The 21,841-nt window shown below is 64.7% G+C and overlaps 2 protein-coding genes across 2 annotated transcripts; both read right to left on the bottom strand.

The window, feature by feature from the left end:
• Positions 1 to 5,869: 5,869 nt before the first annotated feature.
• Positions 5,870 to 15,896, bottom strand: RNPEPL1 (arginyl aminopeptidase like 1). The gene is made up of 11 exons (XM_082840723.1): positions 15,286 to 15,896; positions 11,762 to 11,902; positions 11,084 to 11,235; positions 10,443 to 10,559; positions 10,030 to 10,265; positions 9,692 to 9,805; positions 9,198 to 9,310; positions 8,687 to 8,795; positions 7,517 to 7,747; positions 7,302 to 7,444; positions 5,870 to 6,826 (listed from the first exon to the last, which is right to left on the bottom strand). The coding sequence occupies exons 1-11, from the start codon at positions 15,811 to 15,813 to the stop codon at positions 6,539 to 6,541; spliced, it is 2,172 nt and encodes a 723-aa protein (XP_082696849.1). The 5' UTR covers positions 15,814 to 15,896; the 3' UTR covers positions 5,870 to 6,538.
• Positions 15,897 to 19,910: 4,014 nt separating this feature from the next.
• DUSP28 (dual specificity phosphatase 28) lies at positions 19,911 to 21,567 on the bottom strand. Its single transcript, XM_082841762.1, has 2 exons — positions 21,125 to 21,567; positions 19,911 to 20,911 (listed from the first exon to the last, which is right to left on the bottom strand). The coding sequence occupies exons 1-2, from the start codon at positions 21,515 to 21,517 to the stop codon at positions 20,786 to 20,788; spliced, it is 519 nt and encodes a 172-aa protein (XP_082697888.1). The 5' UTR covers positions 21,518 to 21,567; the 3' UTR covers positions 19,911 to 20,785.
• Positions 21,568 to 21,841: the final 274 nt, after the last annotated feature.

Below are 21,841 nucleotides of genomic sequence, written 5' to 3'. Positions count from 1 at the left end.
TTGGAGGCCTAGGGTCCTCATCTCTGCTGAGGTTCTAGAGAAGGGAGTAACCGCATCGTCTGACATCTCTCTCTGGGATGCTCACCTCATGACCCTTGCCCCCGTGGTGCTGACTCTCCCAGAAGATGTTTATGGCAGGCTGGAGGCTGCACCGTAGCTGGATGGAGTCAGGAATGGCCTGGCCCTGCTTCATGTGGGTGTCCTGAAGGACTAAGAGAAACTTCCCTGACCTGGGGCGCTGGGCGACTGGTCTGCTCCAGGTAACACGCTGGGGTGAGCAGCGGGCTGGGGCCAGCCCGGGATCTGGACTCTAACTGGGGGCCTCTGCCGCGCCGCTTACCCAGGCTTGCAAGCTCTGGAGAGCAGGCAGTGTCCTGCGGGCATGTCGTGTCCAGAGCTGGGCCCATGCCCAGAGAAGGGGCAGCAGACAGTTGGTGCTGGGTAGGCAGCAGCCCAGGCCTGCGGTGTTGGTTTGTGACCAACACCGAGCCGGCATGAAGGCATCTCTCCTGTCGGCCTGCGGGCACAGCGCCTCCTGGGCCACACTTACCCCCACAAGCCCTGTGGTGCCCTTCCCCACCTCTGGGTGCAGAGATGACCCCTTGGCCAATTAGCAGGAGTCCCCTCTCCCTCCTGGGCCCACCCCCCAGCCCTGTGGCTTGTGGGTATCAGGAGGCGATGGAGGCAGCCTGGGGTGGGAAAATGAGGAGATGTTCTGGGGGCCGCTGGTGCACAACCCGTCTCCACAACCGCAGGTCCCGGGATGGGCAGTTATTTAAAGTCTGACCTCAGGGCCGTCGCTGTAAGGCGGGAACACCAGCTCCATGTCATAGCGCTGTTTGACGGTTACAAGTGAGACATCGGGAGGCCCCGCGGAGCTGCAAGAAGGATTGGCCTCGGGCCCCTCAGGTTAGGAAGCCCTTGAGACACGTTCTCAGTTACATTGATGCGTCTGAATTGCAAAGCAGTTTCAGGCCCACAGAACGGTGAAGGCCACGTGCCCGACCCCAGGCAGCCCGAGGCTGACTCGTGTCCCGGGCCTGCGGGCGGTGGGGCGGCTGTCCCTCTGGGCAAGCCCTTCTCTCCGGGGCTCTCCTCCTGAGGGGCGGGACAGGTGGGAGGTCCCCTACCTTAGCAGGGCCCTGGGCGCGCAGCACCAGCCTCCACCGCGCACATCCCAGAGCTGACTCTGGCCTCTGAGCACCGAGAGACGGTGGGAGCACGGGTGCCCGCCCCCGGGGCCGGGGGCGCGCAGAGCAGTAGTCCAGGGCCCCCGAGCCGGGAGCACCCTGAGGTCGCCTGAGCAAAATCACCGGGAGCCTGGCCCTGCCGGGCGGCTGTCCCGCTGCTCTCGGGCCCCGCCTCCAGCTGCGACCCCACGGTGCAGGGACCCTGGGGCGGGCTGCGGATTACGTGAGAACCAAGGCTGGGTCTGGGCTGAGGGGCGTCAGCGAGGGCCACGAGTGTGGACTGTTTCCCCGTGGGACGGTCTTCGCCGGGGCGGAGCGGGAGTGCGTCCTGGAGGCGTGGGTCTCTCCCCTGCCCCTGTCTGGAGGTTCCAGCTGAAGGAATCTCCCCAGGCAGGGCTGGAACAAAGCCATCTGTGTCTTTCCTGCCACCCGCAGTCAGTTCAACAGAAGTGAGGAAGGTCCCGCCCCTAGGGGCTTGAAGGGTCAAATGCACTTGACGACGCTGAGACGCGGAGTTTGTACGATCCCCACGCATCTCAGAGGTAGGTGTCACCGTCCCATTTTACGACAAAGAACCTTAACTTCAAAGGGAGGAGGGGGCAGCCCAGGACCCCACAGCTATACGTGGGACGGAGCCAGCGTTCCGAAACCAGGCAGGCCTAGGTCGCTTTGCGTGCTGCCAGAGGAATGGATTCTTTTGCGGTGATGTTTTAGATTGTTTGGGTTTTTTTTTTTTTTACCTCTTTGTTAAAAATAATGCATGCTCCTGATAGGACTTTCCCCCTTAACTACTGCTCCAAAGTGGTCACGTGTTCTTAAGTTTTATTTTGAATACAATACAGGCAATTTCTTCTTGACTTCACTGCTCTGAGGTGGCCGGATTTCCAGGTGGGATATTTTCTGCACTGCGGCGTCGCGTCCTCTATTCCCCTCTGCTTGCTCGTGCGTTTTTGAACAAGGAAGGATTATCTGGGCCTGGGCGGGTGGGCGGTGGCGCTCTCCACCCTGCCCTGTGCTGAGAGCCCCTGCCAGATGCTGGGCTAGCCCTGTGGGAGCCTCGGCACAGCCCGCGTTCAGGGCGCACCCTGCGCTTGGCCTTCGCCCTCCCCGCATCTGGTGATTATTTAGAGAGAAAGTGAAGAAAAAAACGAAACAAAACAAAACCCGTAACAGCTGCCGTCAGAATCCTCTTGATGAAAGGACAGCCTGTGTCAGGGGATGTGGGTTAGGGGGGCTGCCTGGGGCGAGGCGCCCTTAGGTGGCCCAGCCTGGCCGGGGAGGTCTGATGGTGGGTAGAGGGGGGCAATGGCAAGGAGAGGAGGCTGGAGTCCCGGATGTGTTGAGAGCGAGGATGCCTTGATCAGTCTGAGCTTCTTCGTGCGGCCCAGTCTTTCCACGACCCCGGGTCTTGGGCGAATCCTACCGCTTCGCGCTTCCTCTGTTCTTTCCCTTCGTCAGGCCTTTGCTGACGCGAGGAGGGCTCTTTGATGCTCCAGTCCATGAGTCCCGTCTTCACTGTGACCATTCTTCTCGGGTTGCATTTTTTTTTTATTTAAAAAGTTGTCTCTTTAAGAAACTTCCAAGGTCTCTGACTGGTTCTTTTCTTGACTCCTGGTCATCTCACAGGTGCCTATTCCTGTCTTAGGGTTTATTTCAAACCCCCCCCCCACCCCGCCATCGTGTGGCTGAGACGTTAGTTGTGTCTGGTTACTTTGTCAGCCCTGCTTCCCTGGGGGTCCGCTTGGGCCGGGGAGTGTTGGCCACTGTGCACGTGGTTGGTGCTCTCCTGGGTGGGTGCTTGACTCGCCTTATGTTTACATCTGAAGTTCTACCCAAGGCACCTGGCCTGAGAGAGGGGGGCTTACCCCCAGTAAGTCCCAGTAAGAGTGGGGGAGGGAAGAGAAGCGCTCCCAAGGCAAGTCTGGACCACACAGGACACGGCTTGAGGGACTCGAGACGCCCATACCTGGACTCCAGAGAGGCTCCAGGCAGCGCGGGGCTCTATGCACAAACCCTCACGGGTCAGCTCTCCACACACCATCTCTCCTCGCTGCCCCGCCTTCCTTGGCCCCAGCAGATCCGATGCTCACGGCCACTCCCATCCCCATCCTGGACATCACCCTCCTCGGCCCAATTCTCCTGCCTGACTGCTCCCCTCTCTGTCCCGAAAGTTCTGTCTCCCAGCACTGCCCTCAGCCCCTATGGTGGTCAGTACTGCCACTGGCCGAAACCCCCCACCTCCATGCACGTGGCAGGAGCGGACAGATGTGGCGCATGGCCCCAGCACGTCTGACTGCTGGTGTGAGCCCCTTCACAGCCCCATCTCTGACGAGGTGCTTTCGTCCATCAGCATGGGTCCTTGAGGAACGAGAGACAGGAAGCCCACACCCCCGCCTGGCCTGAAGTGGACACAAGGCACGAGTGAGAGATAAAACTTCGTTATTTAAAACATTGGTATTTTAGGGACTTCCCTGGCGGTGCAGTGGTTAAGAATCCACCTGCCAACACAGGGGACGTGGGTTCGAGCCCTGGTCCGGGAAGATCCCACATGCCACGGAGCAAGTAAGCCCCTGCGCCACAACTACTGAGCCTGTGCTCTAGGGCCCACAAGCCACAGCTACTGAAGCCTGCGCACCTAGAGCCCGTGCTCCGCAACAAGAGATGCCACCGCAATGAGAAGCCCGTGCACCGCAACGAAGAGTAACCCCCGCTTGTTGCAACTAGAGAAAGCCTGCGCGCAGCAACGAAGACCCAACACAGCCAAAAATAAATTTAAAAAATAAATAAAATAAAATAAAACGTTGGTATTTTAGAGCTGTTTGTTGCCAGAGCACAGACATCGGCCCCAGAATAGGTGTGAGGCTGTATCAGGGCATACGATGCAGGCCGGGGGCTGGCATGGGCCCACCCCTGGAAGCCGTGGTATGCAGCCACAAAACATTTGGTAAAACTCAACCGTGACGACCCATGAGGCAAACGATGTCCAAAATAACTCACAGGTCTGGTGGAAGAGGTTGGGAAACCCTGGCAGCCTGTGTTGGTCACAGGCTGCGTTTGGCAAGATACCACGAGGGACAGATAGCCTGAAAAAACATGCCCGGTTTGCAAGCTGGGAGGAAAAGGAATCGAGAAAGGCAGGAACGCAGGGACTCGTGGGGGTGAGAGGCCACCTGCTCATCCCAGAGGGCAGATCAGTCAGGACCATGTGGCAGGACGGCACCGAGGTGCGGGTGTCGCTCCGGTGAGACTGTGGGGCTTGCTTCTGAGCCTCGCAAAGCCGGGCGAGGCCGGGGGGCGGGAGCGAAGCAGGCGCCTCGGGCGTGGCTGCACGCCCACAGAGGCCACGGCAGGACCTTGGGGGACCACAGCGCTTTTGAGAGTTGCACTGCCGAAGAAACCAGGAGGCTGGCACTAAAAAGTTTGTGACTAGAGACTTGAAAATGGCCTTGGTGGAGAAGAGGCCGAGGAAGCAGTTCAGCCCCCAAAGAGGGCTTGGCCAATGCCATGATCAGGCGTGACCAGTTAGACAGGAGAAGGGCGGATCCTTCCCAGGGCAGAGCCAAAGGCCACAGAGAACCCAGGACTGGGCAGCCTGGCTCAGGATAGGGCCCCTGGCAGGCCTCTAACACTGCTGTGGGGCGGGGGCTGCTGGCCCCCCGTGGTTCTCCCTCTGCAGGGGTGTTGTTGCTGCCGCCCTCTCCCTGTTCCCCGCGGGCGGGTGACTGGCTTTCCAGCTCACGAGTGGCTGGGCCGAGTGGAGCCCCACTGGGCCCTGGTGCTGGGACAGCCCCCCGAGAGCCTGGACTGTAACTGGATGGGGCCCGAGTCACCTCCTGGCCGGGGCAAGGGGGTGAGGTGGAGGGGCTGCATCTTGAGTGCAGGAAGGAGAATCCGTGGGACATCTGGTGACCTGGGGGCCAGATGTGGCAGGGCCAGGGCTGCTGGCCCACCATTTGCGGTCCTCCCTCGCCCTGGCCCCTTGGGTGGGGGTGGGGGGGCTCTGTGACTGGGTCCGGCCGGTTGGTCAGGTGACGTGTCACTGCAGGGCCAGAGCGCGTAATGCTGGTGGGAGACCCACACCAGAGGCGTGCCACCCCGTGAGCCCAACCCCGCGGGCAACCAGGAGGACCAGGGCCCGACCGCTGCCCTTGTCGCAGTGGCTGCATCAATCCCGGCGTCCACAGCTTGGCCATCCTTCGTGGCGACGCCCCAAGTGGAGTCCCCGACCTCACTCCGTCTTCCAGCCCCACCAGTACCTGCAGCCTCGACCGCACCTGTGCTTGCAGACACCCTTCCTTCTCCATCCCCCAAAGTCACACTCACCTCTTCCTTTACTCCAGTTTGGGATGGGGGACCACTGCTGAGAAAGGCCCGCAGCAAGGGTGGTGACAAGTGGCCTCCTTGCTTTGGTGTTTGGGGGTCCGGGGTAGGGGGGAGGGTGGAAGGTGCCGCTGGCGCTCAGACCCCCAGGGCTGCCGGGCAGGATCGGGGGCTTCCGAGGGCAGAGCCGGGATGGTCAGGAGGGGCTGGGGGGCAGAGAGGAGCCTCAGCACTACCCCGCCCCCCCGGCCTCTGGCCTGCGTGTCTGGCGGTGACCAGCTCAGGACCCCGCCCCCCGGCAGCTGGGCAGGTGTGAAGGAGCTGGACGAACAGGCCGGGAGGTAGTTTGCAGAGTGGAGGTTTAATGGGACAGTCACGGCAACCCTGCACAGTGGTCCCCCGGGGGGCCCGGCTCTAGGCACCGGGCTCCCCAGGCCTCTTCCGGCAGGGTGGGCCTAGAAGGAGCACCAGCGCCGCCTGCCCCTCCCTGTGTGTTATTGCTGCACTGGCCCCAGGCAGCCTCAAGACAGACTGTCCTGTCCCACTCCCCCTGGGGTCTGGGATCCCGTGTTCCCTGAGGAGCTAAGGCTTTCCGGGGGGCCCCTCCCCAGGGACATCCACCCTTTACTCGGTGTCCCTTGCCCCCCACGCGGAGGGCATGTCTACGTCCTCTGCCGGAGGCCAACCGAGGCTGCCATCCCCGGGGGTGGGGTGCGGGGTCCGCGGGCAGGAAGCACGCTGGGGGGACAGCATGGCCCGGGCCCCCGGCAGATGTAAGGCACGGTGTGGCGGTCGCCATCGACCCAGGGGCAGCGCCTGGCAGTCAGTGTTGAGACAGGAGGGTGTGGCGTGTGCTGGCCGCTCCAGGCCTGCAGTGCAAGAGGGCTGCGGGGACCAGGTCCCCGGGCCTTGGCCAGCCCCGGGGGTGCCCCCAGAGAGCCTGCAGGAGGGGTGCACGGGCCAGGCTGGGGCACGGTCACGGTGGGCCGAGGCCCGGAAGGCACAATCGTGGTGTCGAGCAGTCAGGGCTAGGCAGACACGTTGACATCCCTGAGAGAGATGGCGCTGCCGGGGGCCTCGTCCCCGAGCAGCAGGGCTGGTGCGTCTGTGTCCGCCTCCGAGTCCGCTCCGGCCCCGCCTTGCTCCACGCTGGGCTCTGTGCCGGGGCCCAGGCCCTGGGACAGGATCTGCTGGATGGTCCGGCGCAAGTTGGGGTGCAGCCGGCCCTGCGTCTGGTAGAAGACCTCCAGGGCGAAGGACTTGAGGGCGCCGGTGCAGAGGTCCTCGTACAGCGGGATGGTGTACATGCGGGACATCTGCGGGCGGCCGCTTGTCACACTGGCTGCTCCCCGGCCCCTCCCGCCCGCGGGCCCCAGGGCTGCACTCACACTGCCGCAGCGGGGGCCCCACTGTCCTTGCCTCCACCACTGCAGGCCTCTGTAGAGGCCCCGTCTCCAGGGAGCTCGGGCTAGGGGGGCACTGCCAGGGGACAGGTCTGGGGAGTGGGGAGGCCGGGCCCCGGCAGGCCTGGGGTCCTAGGGCCTCTGAGGAGCTCAGATGCGCCGGCTGTCCATGCCCAGGGCCCAGTGGGCCCAGACCCCCACCCCGGACTCTGCTCCCAGCCTGGCCCTCGGGCACTGCCGCCCCAAGTCCCGGTGGGGTCTGTGCTCTTCCCCCCACTGCCAGCCCCAACGCCACATCTTCCCCACCCCATTCTCTGGGATGCCCAGTCTGAGTGGGTGGGGATGGGTGGGGGGGAGGGGTGGGGCGGGCCCGCGCTGGTGGCTGCACCTGGCTCTCGAGGAAGCGCCGGACCCTGTGGAGGTCGGGGTAGTAGTCGTTTCGGACAACGATCTGCAGCCAGCGGATGCGGATCTCGGCGTTCATCGAGTCCAGCAGGGAGGAGTAGCACTTGGACAGGCTCATCACCACCTCTGCCGGCCACGGGCAGGTCAGGCCAGCCGGCCCCTCCCCTCCCCCCCCACCCCGGTGGCTGCAGGACTCACCCTGGGGCAGTGGGGACCCGTCCAGGAGCCGGTCCAGGAAGAGCGCTGTCTGGAAGGTCCTCCACTTGGAGATGTCGATGGTGCTGGCAGACGCGGCCGCCTGGTCCAGGGGCTCCGCGGTCCACAGCTGGAAGAGGGCCTCCACGGGCCGGGTCAGGCTGGATCCCTGAGACAGGTCTGGCTCGGCCAGCGGGGGGCCTGTGGCATTCAGCCAGCGCTCAAACTCCAGCCCTGCAGGGAAGACACCACCCTGGGGTCCCGAGCAGGCCTGCCCGGGAGACACCAGACCCCGAGGGTGTGCCTGGGTGTGACTGTTCCGGGCCTGGGAGCCCCGAGGGCGGGGGCCGTCTGGGGACGGCCGGGGTCACCTCTAGCCCCTGCCACTCCAAACCACTGGGGTGGCTTCGGCGAAGGGGCACACAGAGGCTCGAGCTGGTGATTGAGGGACCCCCGGCCCCTCCACGCCTCTCCTGGGTAGGAAGGAGACAACGAGGCACTGTAAACCCTTGGAAGGGAGGTGGCGGGATAGGCTCTGCCCCACAAGGGGGTAGGGGACACCACCCTGGGAAAAGGACGTTCCTGCTTTAAAACCCAGGAGCTGGGCAGCCGTGGGGGCAGGTTCTGCCCATCGCCCGCTCTCAAAAGCCCTTGGAGCACCTACCAAACCTTCCCAAACACAGGGTCCCCCTGCCCACACCTCCCAGCCACACCTCACTGCCCTATAGCAAGCCCTGGCTTCTCCCAGACGTCAGACCCTCCAGTCTCTTCTTTGGCCCCCAAGCCCTTGGACCAGGGACAGCCCCACGAGCCTCACAAGCAGGCCAGCTGCCTTCAGCTAGCTCTCAGGCAAACCTCTCTCCGTGTCGCAGATCCTGCCCCAGGCCCTTTGCACAGTTTCCGGGGACCTTTTTCTGGGACTGCTTAATCAGGTCTGCCTGGCCTAAGTACCGCCTCCACGCTGGGAAGCACACCCTCCTCTCTGCTCCTACGGTGTCCAGCCCGAGGCCCACACTGTCCAGCGAGGGTGGCTGCAGGAAGGATGCATGAACCCGAGGGAATTTCTTCCAGGCAGAGGGGTCATCTTGTGCGGTGGAGCCCACACACCCGCCGCCTCCCTGGCAGGCCGAGGGGCTAGCCGGTTGCGGACCCGCGGCAGGCGGTGGGCCTCACCTGCCCGGCAGTCCACACTCTGCTCCTTCAGCTCCGGGAAGAAGGTCAGGAAGGAGTCCAGCAGGTCCTGGGCTACCACGCTGGTGAACTTGTACTTCTCCACGTAGGCCTGCTGGGGAAGGGGCAGGGCTCGGCAGGCCTGGGGGCTGGGCACACCATCCCCATCCCACCACCTGTGCCACAGCTGGGGCCTGCACAGCCGGAAAGGGCCACCGCCCCGAGGCATCTGTACAGAGCGGTGTGCAGGGCCCAGGGCGGCGCGGAGGCACCCACTGCTGCCACATGGGCCCTGCCAAGCGGTCAAAACCGGGAGGGAGGGAGGGAGGGAGGGAGGGAGGGAGGGACGGAGAGGAGGAAGCACCCCAGGCACTGCCCGGAGAGAAGGCCACGTCCCAGCTCTGCCCACAGGCCCCCGCCACTCCATCCTCACCACCAGGAGAGAAGGGCAGCCCCGGGAGTCGGGGCAAGAAGCGGGGCGTTCGGGGCCTGTCTCGGGGAGGCGGCTGCTCACTCGGAGAAAGCTGTCAAAGCGCTGGGGGTCCCCGCACAGCTGGGACAGGTAGTACACGAAGCAGTAGCCCTTCTCGTAAGTGAACAGGTTCATCAGGTGGCTCGGATTCACCCCTGCAAGGGGAGCACCGTGGCTCTGGGCGGTGCCCTGACCCTCCCACGTCCCGAGGGACGGGGGCAGGATGGCGGTCAGGGGCTGTGTGGAACGGGAAGCGCTGAGGGCCGCCGTCCCTCACATCTAGATGTCCTAGGAGTGTGGAGACGGGGCCCGCCTGACCCGGGGGGCCTCGGTGGAGACCTCGGTCCACACACCACGGTGACGGGTGCTCAGAGCCCGTGAGAGGCAGTGGCAGGCTGAGGGGCCCCTGACCTGGCCTCTGCGGGGATGCCACAGTGGGGACAGGGACGCCCGGCCAGAGTTAGCCTGGGCTGGGCAAGGAGGCCCTGCAGGATGACGTGTCCAGGGCCCGGGGCAGGGCCGGTGGGAGTGGGTACCTGGCTCCAGCTTGACCTGCAGCTTGCTAACTGGGCTGTCCTCGCCGAGGAGCTTCATCTGCCTGTGCAGAGCATCCAGGCGGAAGGCTGTCTCCAGACAGGTGAAGGCAGCACCTGGACGGGGCAGGTGCGAAGCTGCTGCCCTTGCGGCTCCCTGCCCTGAGCCTTGTGAGATGACCCCTGGCCACCCGGCTGGACACATGCACGGCAGGGGGACCGCACCCCGGGGGCCAGGCTGGGCTCCCAGCCCCTCACACAGTGCCCGGATGGCCCCGGTAGCCCAGCCTGCACAAGGCCCCGGCGGTGACCCCGCCGCCCCGCCCCAGCCCGGGTGGTACCGTAGGTCTCGGTGGTGATGCGGCGCTGCGCGTAGGTGGCCAGGCCCTCGCTCAGCCACATCTCCTCCCATGTGGCGTTGGTGACGGCGTTGCCAAACCAGCTGTGGGCCACCTCGTGGATGACGTCGATGATCAGGAACTCGTCACTCTCCAGGATGGAGGAGATGATGAAGGTGAGGCAGGGGTTCTCCATGGCCACGATGGGGAAGGAGGGGGGCAGGAAGACGATGTCATACCTGCAAAGGGTGGGGGGTGACCGTGAGAGGGCCGGGGCCCGGGCAGTGAGCATTACTTCCTTCCCAGGGGGCAGAAAGGCCCCCCACCATGGGCCCCCGTTGCTTCCCGGTAGGGTGGGGACTTGCCCTCTGAGCCCTCCTACAGTCAGCCAGGCTCCCAGGGGCCCCAGGACGTACCTGCCCCACAGGTAGGGCCCGTAGAGGCGCTCGGCCGCGCTCAGCCACTGCTCCACCGCGCCGGACAGCTTGCTGGTGGCCGTGGGCAGGAGGCATGGCTCAGCCCACACGCGGCTCCTGTCACAGGGGCGAGGGTAGGTGGGGGCCGGCCAGTCCCCATCCCTCTCACCCCACTAGGCCTTCCCTCTGCTTCTGGGCTCGAACACCACCTGCACCTAGTCTGGCCTGGTCCACCGCCCAGCTGCTGCCCGCCGCCCTGCCTCACTCACTGCCACCACGCAGGCCCTTCCCGCAGTGGGGGCCGGGCCACACGCGAGGGGCCGCTGGCTCCTCCTGTCTCTGAGTCGAGGGAGCCCGCACAGGTGTGAGGCTACGTCCAGCGGCGGCCCGGCCCGGCAGGAGGACCAGCTTGCGCAGGGCGCTGGGGAGGCCGGAAGCCCAGCCTCCGGGTCTGGGGGTGCACGGGAGTGAGCGAGCTCCTCTCTCACTGACAGGGGCGGCCCCGGGGAGTGGCGACATGGCACGTGGGGTCTTCCGGCGGGTGGCTGCAGACGCGGGCCGCACACCCAGCCCACAGTAGGATCTCCCCGAGGCCTGGACTCCGGGCAGCAGCAGCTGCAGGAAGCAAGAGGCGGCCCTACCTGGGCCCGATGTCTGCCGGCTGGAGGTCCCCGGCCACGAGGGCCACGAGGTAGGCGGGCACGGGGTGCTCCATGTGGAAGCGGTAGACGCCCTCCTCCTCCACGTAGGTGCTCTGTGTGGCACTCATCAGCACCTGCACCCCCGACGGGGCCTGTGTTCGAGGAGGCCCCACCCATCAGGGCACCCCGTGTCCTCGATGGGGAGCCCCACGCCCCGTCAGGGCACCCCGTGTCCCCAGTGGGAACTCCATAGCCCGGTCAGAAGCCCCACATCCATGGTAGGGAACGCCACGTCCCCGACGGGAAGCCCTGCCACCTGGATCAGGTAGCCACGTCACTGTCGGGGACCCTCTCAGCCCCATCAGGGGTCCCCCCACACTATTCAGGGAACCCCATGCTCCTGGTCTGCACACCTCTTGCCCCAGTCGGGAGTCGGGTGGGCGTAGGGGTGCTGCCACGCTCAGGCCAGGAGCCCTGGGACCCAGCGACTCCATCTGTGCCCTCCCCTTGTCAGGGTCCTATTGGCTCATCCTGGGTCCAGGACCCCGACCCTATCAGGCTGCCCCCTCCTGCACAGTGAGGAGGGTGGGCTCCTCCTAGAGCAGTGGTCCCGGTGGCAGCCGGGGCCAGGCTTGGGCAAGTAAGAGTGCGGAGCGGGGCCTGCTGGTGGGCGCTGACCTTGACGACGGCCGAGTAGGTGCACTTGACGGCGGGCGTGTCGAAGCACGGGAAGAAGGAACGGTTGCAGACGGAGTGGCCCTGGGTGAAGACGAAGGGCTTGGCACTGCCGTAGGTCAGCTCTGGGTCCAGCCACCAGATCTGCAGTGGGCGGTGGGCAGGGTATCAGCCGACGGCCCCTGGGCTCTGGCCCTTGACGCCCTCCCCACCACGTGGGCTGAGGCCTCCTGGAGACCAGGGCTGCTGGCTGACGGCCCTCACTGTACAGTGAGGCGGGGGCACCTGAGGCACACAGGAAATGGGGGGAGCCCGGGGGCCCTGCCCCACAGAGAGCAGCACGTGGGGACGCCAGAACACCCCTCCCTGCCAGCCCAGCCTTGATTCCTGAAAGCTAGGCAGAGTTTCTGGAGAGGACAAGGTCTTGGGAAGTGGGCCCCAACCCCCCTGTCCTGCTCAGGCTTCCAGGCCCAGGGCTGCTGGGGCAGCGGCTGGAGAGTGAGGGAATGAGGAAGGGCCCAGGAGGGGACGGCCCGACTGGGCTCGTCCAGGGCCAACAGCAGCTCCTGGGCACCATCGCTTGCCCACCCTGGGCAGGCAGGGCGGCTGATACAGAGTGTGGCCTGTGCTTCGCCACCAGGGCCAGGCCTCTCTCCAGGTGGGAGGCCAGGCACTCAGGGAGTCCCCCAGCCTGTGCCCCTCACACCAGCTGCCAGAGGGAAACTGAGACGGTCAGAGCACGAGTCCAATTCTCACAGGCAGGCGCGAACCCGGTCTCAGCAGGGAAGGGGAGCCGGGAATGTGGACGTGTGGGGAGAGCAGTGCTTCCTGGTGACCCCCACGTGCGCCTGAGCCCAGGGCCACCCCTGGAAATGGGGCAGCCTCACAGGGAGGGATCCCCCACGGGGAGAAGGGCTCCCGGCCAGGGCCCATGGGCAGGGAGCTCAGGCTGGGCTCTGAGAGAGGACGCGCGGGACAGGAGCAGCCCGGGGGGAGGGCTGCTGGGGCCACGGCCGGAGCACTGTGGACAGACCCCGCAGCGGCCACCAGCGCCCAGCCACCCACCTCCCGGGCGGGGCGGCACTGGTGGGTGCCTCGCTCATCTGCAGGATGGACGGGGACCTCCGCACAGGACCTGACACCACACACGGTGTCCTCGGGAAGGGCAGCCGTCGGGGGTGGGCGTGGGCTCAGGGCAGGAGTGGGGAGGATGCCCTTCAGGGCTTCTGCGCAAGGAAACGGCCCCTGCCTGGAAGATGCCTCCACCGCACAGTGCCGGTGGCCCAGGGAGGCCACGGGGGGCCGAGGATGGGGATGCTCTTCGGTGCCGTGCCGCCTACCTGCTTCCACGCCTGCCGGACACCGTCGCCCTCTCAGCCAACCTCCCCCTAGATGCCAAGGCCAGGCCCCACCCCCACTAGGGAGCCCTCCCTTGCACCCTCGTGCCCACCACTGCCCCCAGCCTCCCTAGGGCCATTTCAAGACACCCGCTCTCAACTCCGGCCAAACATTCCAGGGTCTCCAGGAAGGTCAGCACGGAGCCTGGGGGAGCTCCCCCAACCCAACCGCAATCATTCTGTGGGGCCCCAAATCTGTTCTCACGCCCCCTCTGCCAGGACGACACGATCATTGAAGCCAACTGGACTGTTCCGTGTCCCCACTTCAGTGACCAAGCGCACGCAGGTTCTCCCAGGGCCATTATGAAAGGACCCTAGTCCCCTGCAAGTGACAGGTCTGAGCAAACCACAGCTGATGGTATCCACAGTTGCTTGCCACTGGGAGTTGTCCATGCTGAGACCACGGAGGTGGAGGACCCCAGACCCAGTGGGGCTCCCTACCCCACAAACCCCAGACCCCAGACCCAGGAGGGGGCTGCCTCTCCTGCAGACCCCAGATCTTAGCAGATGCCCGGGCTCGGCAGGGCTGCCTATCCAGTTCCTGCAGACCCAGCCAGACCCCTGTCAACGTTCACGGACGTCTTCAAAACTTCCTTTAGGCCGCTATGTCTCTGTTCTCTCATGGTGAGGAGTGTGCAGGGGTATCTTCCTTCTCTGCTGACCCCTAGGGCTGCCCCAGATGTTTAGAAGGCCTGTCTGGGGAGCCTGTTCAAAAATGCGGACTCCTGGGCCCTGCCACAGAGCTTCCTGGGGCTGGGACCCAGGAATCTGCATTTAATGAGACACCCCCGCAGTGCTTCTGCAGGTAGCCCTTGGCTCATGCTGGAGACAGGCCCCCATGGTCAGGCTGCTGGGGATACGGTCAGGCCAGCAAGGGTGGCCTGTTATGGGCCCTAGTCCCACCACTCTGCCAGTCTTGGGTGGACCAGACACATGAGCTCCAAGTTCACAGATCAAGGTCCGGGAGGATCATACCCCTTTGTTCTCGCGGCTGTGGTGGGGGCATACATGCCGCTGTCTGAGATCCAGGCTACCCCAGCAGGTGCCAACCCAGCAGGCCAGGGGCCAGGCCAGCACACCCACGGAAGCTCACAAAGGAGGTGAGGTGGCAGCTGAGGGCTCCTGGGAATCATGCAGGAAGCCCATAGGTGTGTGTCTGCTCTAGGCTCTTCCTGTCCAGATGTCACCTTGATGGCTCCTGACCTGGTGCCTCTGTGCCACCTGTGCATCACCGTATCCATTTACATGCCGTGGGCGCTGACACATGGAAACTTCCGGGGCCTCCCAGAGCTACGTGTATGCTGTGTGTGTGTGTTTGGAGGGAGGGCAGTGTCACAAGTGTGCTGTCCACACGGAGACCCAGGAACCCCCATGCTTCCAGAACGGAAGGCCCTGCTCCATCCTGAAAGCCCTCCTATGGTGGAAGGGTGCTGCAGCCCCAGCACCCAGCCTGGGCCACGCAGCCTTCCTGCTGAGCCCCTGGGGCGGCAGATGCTCCACGTCCAAAGCCCTGCAGAGCCTACGTGTGTCTGTGCTGGGGACACAGGGCAACCCTGCCGCCGAACCCGCCAGTCCCCACGGGGCCTGAAGCATTAGAGCCAACCCGGGCCTCTCCGCCTCCCACTCCGGCAGGTCCGTCCCTCTTGCCACTTCCAGGGAACAGTCCTATGAAGGCCAGGTCACACGGAGGCCCTTCCACATCTGACACTGCCTGGCCTGCTTCTCAGTGCCAGGCTCCCTCAGATGTATGGCTTGGCGTGTGCTCACCAGAAGCTGTCCCTGTCCCCAGGCAGGGACAGCCCCTGCACACCTGAAAGGAGAGGCTTCCTGTGGTGGCATGCTGTCCCCTGTCCCCACGGTCCAGGGCCAGCACCCAGGCTCTCGCTCGGTCCAAGGTTCCTAAGGGCTCCCCGGGCACCAGCTGGGAAGCACTGCAGGCACCTGGCCAGGACTCCGGAGCCAGGTGGGGAAGTGCCAGGCCGGCCCCATCTCTCCGCAGGTGCCTCAGGCGCAGAGCCCACATTAACGCCCCCCTAGCCTGGCGGCAGCGCGGGGAGACACCGCCTGGAAACGACCCGGCGACCAGCCCACCGCCCCAGCGCCCACCCGGCGGGGGGGGGGGGGACTCACGGCGGGGGCGTCGGTCGAGGTGTAGCGCAGGATGACCTGGAAGGGCTGGTGCGCCTGCAGTTCAGGCGGCAGCGTGACGGTGAGCGAGGAGCCGTAGTCCGTGAAAGGGTCCACCCTGAAGGCCAGCGGGCAGCATGCGGGCTCCGCGCCGGGCGCCTCGGGGAAGGCGGGCAGCGGGGGCGGCGGCGCGGGACTCGGCCCGGGTGCAGCGAAGGCGAAGGCGCAGGGTGGCTCGCCGGCGGCGGCGGGAGCGCGGCGGAAGGCGGCCGAATGCAGGCGCAGGGCCGGGTGCGCGTCGAGCACGAGCGCGCGGGGCGCGGGGCGCCGCGCGCACAGCTCGAGCACCAGGCAGCCGGCCAGCTCGCGCGCCTCGGGCCGCAGCTCCAGGCCCAGCTGCAGGTGGCGGAGGCGGAAGAGCTGCGCGCTGGAGGCCGAGGCCACGTCCAGGGCGGGCGGCGGCTCGGGCGGCGGACGCGCGGGCGCGGCCTCGGCGCCGGGCGCTTTGCGGCAGCAGCACTGCGCCGCCATGGCCGCCGCGCTAGGTGAAATCCATGGGCGGCGGCCGCGCCGGGCCGCGGGGAGCGGGTGAGGGGCGGCGGCGGCGGCGGCGGCGGCGGCGGCAGCGGCGGCGACGGCGGCGGCGGCGGGGCGAGGGCACAACAGGAAGTCGCGCCGGGAGCCGCCCGGCCCGGCCCCGCGCCGTGCGCCGCCCCGCTCGGGCTCCGCTCGGCCGCCGCCGGGGGCGCTGTGCGCGGGGAGACCGGGGAGCCGGGGGCGCAGTGAGCGGGGGCGCTGTGAACCGGGAGACCGAGTAGCCGAGAGCGGGGCTAGGACCGCGAGCCCGGGGCGCTGTGCGGGGCGGGGGGACAGCGGAGCCGGGGGCGCTGTGTTGGGGCCGGGGACGCTGTGCCAGGGCTGAGGCCGAGAGCCGGGTGCGGTGCATGAGGCTGCGGCTGCCGTGTGCAGGTGGCCGGGGCACTGTGCTGGGGGGTGGGGAAAGCGGGAGCCGGGGGTGAGGGGCGGGACGCTGTGTGCTCGGGGTCCGGGGCGCGCCGGGCGGAGGAGTGGCCCAGCGGTCTCCCCACCCCTTTGCGCTTCCTACCCAGCTCGCGTCTGGGAGACCCCGGGAGGCAGGATGCCCGATCCCTCAGCGATGCTGCGAGCCAGGTTCCTGGGGCAGCGACTGCTGGGACACCTGGGTCAGGGAAGCTGGGAAGTGTGGCGTCTGGAACTCAGTGTTATTCGTCCATTCGGGAACCTCTGGTCCCGGGGAATGATGGAATGATGGAATGACTTCCATACACCCGACCCACTCCCCTGTGAGACCAGTGGTCTATGTTACGTGCCATATGGTACATGGCGGTGCTCAAGAATCTTAAGGCTGTGCTGTCAGATAATTGTAGCTATTTAGATTTAAATTAAAATAGAAGTTCAGTGTCTCAGTTCCACTAGCCGTATTTCAAGGTCTCCGTGTGTGTTTGGAGGATAGTGTCTGGCTAGTGGTAGCCATCCTCGACAGAGCAGATATCCCATCATTGTAGAAAGTTGTGCTGGACAGTGCTGCCTTAAGGCCTGTTGGGGTCCTGGAGGAAGATTGTATAGGTGAGTGCTGGGCAGTAACAGGACCTGGCCTGCCTGTCCCCATTCCACCTCTCCCAGGCCTGTCCAGAGACTTAGGCCCAGAGGGGATGCCTGCAGACCAGCGAGGGTGCTCAAAGAGCTAGCATCAGGGGAATCTCGAAGCCATGGAACCAGAGGGGCCACCAAGATGTTGCTGTCATCATCGCGTAAGAAGTCAGACCCTTAGGGAGAAGGGGCTTTTTGGCCTGGAATCCCACCCACCTCTCTCCCCTGATCAGTCTCCCTGTGGCAGAGTTGGGGCCTGACTCACAATGCACTTGACCTCGATGGCGTCCCCGAGTAGCAGTTGATCCTTCTGGACTCAGTATCCCAATCTGTCACCCATGTGATCCTGCCTGCCCTCCTCCCCTGGTGGGGGGCTGGGTGGGAAGGACGGCTGAGTGGGAGGACACATGTTCACTGATTCAGAGCACCTGCACTGAGGCATCTCTTCAGTCTTTCCTATGTGCCATCTTAGCTGGGGGGACACAATCTCCTTGTCGGGGCCCCACCCCAAACTCGCCAGTCACCTGGAGGAGGGGTTTCAGTCCTGCGTCCGAGACTCAAGAGGGAAGAGAACTGGGGTCTGATCAGTCCTCGAGGCCTTCGGGTGGCCCAGCGCCTGCCCAGGTGCCAAGGGCAGAGTGCTTTAGATGGTACTCCCAGTTTGACCAGCCTTTTGGAGCCACCCACCCCCCACCAGGCCGGTGGGGCTGGAGTCAGAAGACCTTCAAGAGGACCGTGTGTGGGCACCCACACTAGCCTGCCCTAGGGACCCGCAGGCAGGTCTACCAGCCACCTGCACACTCAGGGTAAGTTAACATCAGGGGGCTTCTCGCCCTCCTGGTCCCCTGGACTTGGGTGAGCAGGGATTGGGTCTCATCCCTTCTCTCCTGGGCACCTCCCAGCGGCCAGTTCTGCACACGGAAGCGGTGGAATGGGGCAGTCCTGCAGGTCCAGAGGAGCTATTACCACTTCTGCCCACCCACCCCCAGCGGGGGCGGTGCCTTCCACCCCACATTTTTTTTTTTTTTTTTGGCACGCGGGCCCCTCACCACTGTGGCCTCTCCCGCTGTGGAGCACAGGCTCCGCATGAGCAGGCCCAGCGGCCATGGCTCACAGGCCCAGCCGCTCTGCGGCATGTGGGATCCTCCCGGACCGGGGCACGAACCCACGTCCCCTGCATCGGCAGGCGGACTCCCAACCACTGCGCCACCAGGGAAGCCCCACCCCACATTTTTGTAAGGAACCAACACAAGCCAGTCTTACGGGAGCAAACAGACCTGTTCTATGGTATTAAAGGCAGCCCACTAAGGCACTGTGCGGGCCACAGGGGTCGTCTCCACTCTCCACCCTGTCCCTGTCCTGCAGAGGACAGCGCCTTCAGTGCTGGGGGACGGGGGCACTGCCTGCTGACAAAGGTCCAGGGTGGCTGCAGCGTAGTCCTCCTGTCACCCCACCCCAAACCACTTAGGGGAGAGGAACCTGAAAGCCGGGACTGCTAGAGGCTGGGGCTTCTCCCATAGGAATTTTCATACACCAGCCTTTTGATGATCAAATGCTGGCTGGCTTGGGTGGGCTAATGCAGCTGACACTCCGCCTGCACCCCAGCTCTCCCCTGATGCACGTGGACTAGGTACCCCTATTCAAGTGCGCCGGCACTGGGAGGGGAGTGGGTCCCTGGCCTCACTTGCCAGCAGGTGGACACGGAGGCAGGAGGGCTTCCAGGAAGCCTGTGGTGTTCAGCTGGGGGCTGTGTTGTCCCTGGGTCAGAGGTCCTAGGGATACCTGGGCCTCTGGTGGCAGCCGAAGCTGGATGGTTCTCAGAATGGAGCTGGTGGGACAAAAGGCTGATGGGACCCACAGATGTCCTTCAGCCTGGCCCGGGCTCTGACATCCTGGCAGCCCTGTCACCCAGGGCCAGGTCAGCAGGTGAGGGGGTGTACCAGCAAGGATGTCATGAGCACACGGGGTAGAAACGTGGGCTCAGGTCCTGGCTCCTGACCTCCTAGCTGGCAAACCGCTCAGCTCACCTGAGGTTACAGACAGAGCCACCGGAGCCTCACCTGCCACGTGGAGGCAACAGCAGGAGCTTGTTTATGGGGCTGATGAAAAGTGACACGAGCTATGAGGGGCTTGTGGCGAGTAAGTGGCAGCTGGCAAGCTTCCAAAGCTGTGTGAGAGTCGGGTGAGCCACGAAGAGCTGCATTTGCGTTATGACGAGGGCTGTGGCTCTTGGACGTGGGGGCTGCTGACTGGTGACATCGCACCGGGCTGGGTGCTGACCTGCAGGGTGTGGTGTGTGCTCTGAGCCAGGGACCGTCACAGCTGGAAGCCCAGATGTGCAAGAGGGTTGGGAGGAGGAAGACCCTCTCCCAACCGCCCCAGTGCATCACTCGCAGAGTGTGAGCGTCCCATCCCCACAGCTTTGGGCTCTGCTGGGTCAGAGGTCTTCATCTGCAGGTAGGATGCTTCCATGTGGGGACACAGCTGGACGGGAGGCTGAGACACCACTTCACCATCTGGGCTCCACAAGCCTCAAGTCGGGAGTTGCTCTGCTGGGTGAGGTGACTGATCGCACCATGCAGCTTGCAGGATCTTAGTTCCCTGACCAGGGATTGAACCTGGGTCCCAGGAGTGAAGGCACCGACTCCTAACCACTGGACCGCCAGGGAATTCCCTGATCCTGACTTTCAAGGGGCAGCAGGGCTTTGCTGCTGCTCAGGAGAGCCAGGAGGAGTATGCTGGAACTCAGGGCATTCTCCTGATGCCCCCCAGTACTCCTTGGTTGTATTGCAGAGGTCACAGAGGCCAGCGCGCCAGTGCAGGCAGGACCACTCAGGGCTCATCAGACACCCGACTAGGAAAGACCAGGACCTGAGGCATTGGCTGAGGGTCAAGGAAAATGATAAACATCAACTACAGTATTTTATTCATAACCTTGTTATGTATATATTTGTATATTAACCAGGGATTATGTTATCTGTAACTCATACGTGTTACCCAATTTTTCCTTTACTCTTTCCCCACTATCTTATTTAAGGAGTGTTGGTGGTGATTAGTTTTCTAGTATAGTCTTTAGGCTGTAGTGTGTCCAGGCGGGGTGCCTCTGAACCAGAAGAGGAACCAACAGGCTCAGAGACATGGGTGGTCATTGCATTGTTGACATGACCTTGGCTGCAGGATGTTAGGCTGGGACTCATTGCTGTTGCTGAAACTGGGAGGCCAGTAAGGTAGGAGGTGGGTACGGACACTGAGACCCCCAAGGGTGCCCACATTGGGTGGTCTGTCACACAGCCTCGAGCCCTCACTACGTGTCACAGCAGCTACAAGTCTGGAAACTGGGCCCGCACCACCTGAATCGCATGTTGCGTTTTGTGATGGGGCCAGTGTGAGGTTTGGGAAAGCCTCTGTGGCTTGAGCAGGTGGCAGGCATGAGGTTCTGCCAGCAGCCCCCCAGAAGCCACCCACATCAGAGTGGCAGGCAGCCAGGAACCGGGTGGCGGGTCTCCATGACTCCTGTACTTCCCCATCTCCTGACCTTGGCTCCCTGGCCTCCATCTCTCTGTAGTAAATGTGTTTCTGGCTAAAATTCCTCAAGTGGTTTTGACGTTCCTGACCAAGCTCTGTCTAATAAACCTGCTGACGACGGGAGGTACGGTTCTCAGTTCTCTCCTCGGCGGACACACCCCAGCCCTACCGTCAAGGCGGGACAGAGACCTTCAGGAGGTTGCAGAAAATAAAAAATCCGTGGGGACGTGAGGCAGGAGAGGACAGACCACCCCCCAGTCAGTGCATGAACTACCTCTTCCCACCCCGAGGCTGCAGGAAACTCCAAGCGCCCCGCTTTGGGGTTGGGCCGTCCGCAAGGGCTGACCCATTAGGGCTCAGTCGGGCCCGAGGGCTCCCCGGGCAGGCGGGACGACTGCAGGGCCTCCTCGTACTTCTGGAGCTGGGACCAGAAGCCCGGGTTGGGCTCGGCCACCGGGCGGGCGCTCTTCACAGTCTGCAAACGAGAGGCTTTGGCTAGACACCGCGCAGCGCCGGCTGCAAGCTCCGCTGCCATTCCCAACGCCCGGAGGCCCCGCCCCAACGAGCGGGCCCTCCTCGAAGCCCCGCCCCCACGGGCGGGCCCCCGCCCCTGCCTAGGGCCTCGCCCCTCCCAGAAGGCCCCGCCTCTTCCCGCCGGAAGCCCCGCCACGAGAAAGTCCCGCCCTACCTGGAAGGCCCGCTCCCGCGTGAGGCCGCGATGACGCATGAGGTAGGCGGTGCAGACGGCGGCCGAGCGGCTGCGGCCGTTCTTGCAGTAGACGAGGCAGGCACCGCCGGCGCGTACCGCGGCCTCCATGGCGGCACAGGTAGGCTCCAGGTGCACCAGCAGGTCCTCAGCCGGGTCGTCGAATACGGGCACGCGCAGCTCGGTCACGCCGGGCGCGCGGGGGCCGGGCTGCTGGCGCGAAACGTTGACGCATAGGGTGACGCCCGCGCGCTCCAGCAGGTCCGGGGCGGCCGCGGCCTTCGCGCTCCCGAGGAAGAGCGAGGGGGCGACGCGCACGAACGGCGGCGGGGCGGCATTGGTGGTCCCGCGGCGTCCGGCTTGCTCCGCGTCCATGACCGGCTCTCGGGCCCCCAGCACGGGTGTCTATTTTGGGCCGTCGGGAGGCCAGCCGGGCGCCCCCGGGTCCTAGAGGCCCCCGGGGTGGGCCCTGTAGTGGTTGTGCACGAGCGGGCACGCCCGCAAAGCCCTGGCCGCCTCCTCATTGGTCAGGTCTAAACGGGAGCGGCCTCCTCTGATTGGCTGAGGCTGGGGGTTGCGGCCGTTGGCTGGCCTGGTGGCCATCGGAAGAGTCTGATTGGCCGCAGTGAGGTGGGCGGGTTCGGGTTGCGGGGAGGAATGGGCTTCCCCTCGCTGGATACCAGAGCCCCGCAGGTTGCA

This window comes from Leucopleurus acutus (genome assembly GCF_964270905.1).
Source record: "Leucopleurus acutus genome assembly, chromosome: 6".
Lineage (NCBI taxonomy): Eukaryota > Metazoa > Chordata > Mammalia > Artiodactyla > Delphinidae > Leucopleurus > Leucopleurus acutus.
Note: the sequence above shows the minus strand (reverse complement) of the source record. Positions and strands in the feature narration are given on the sequence as shown.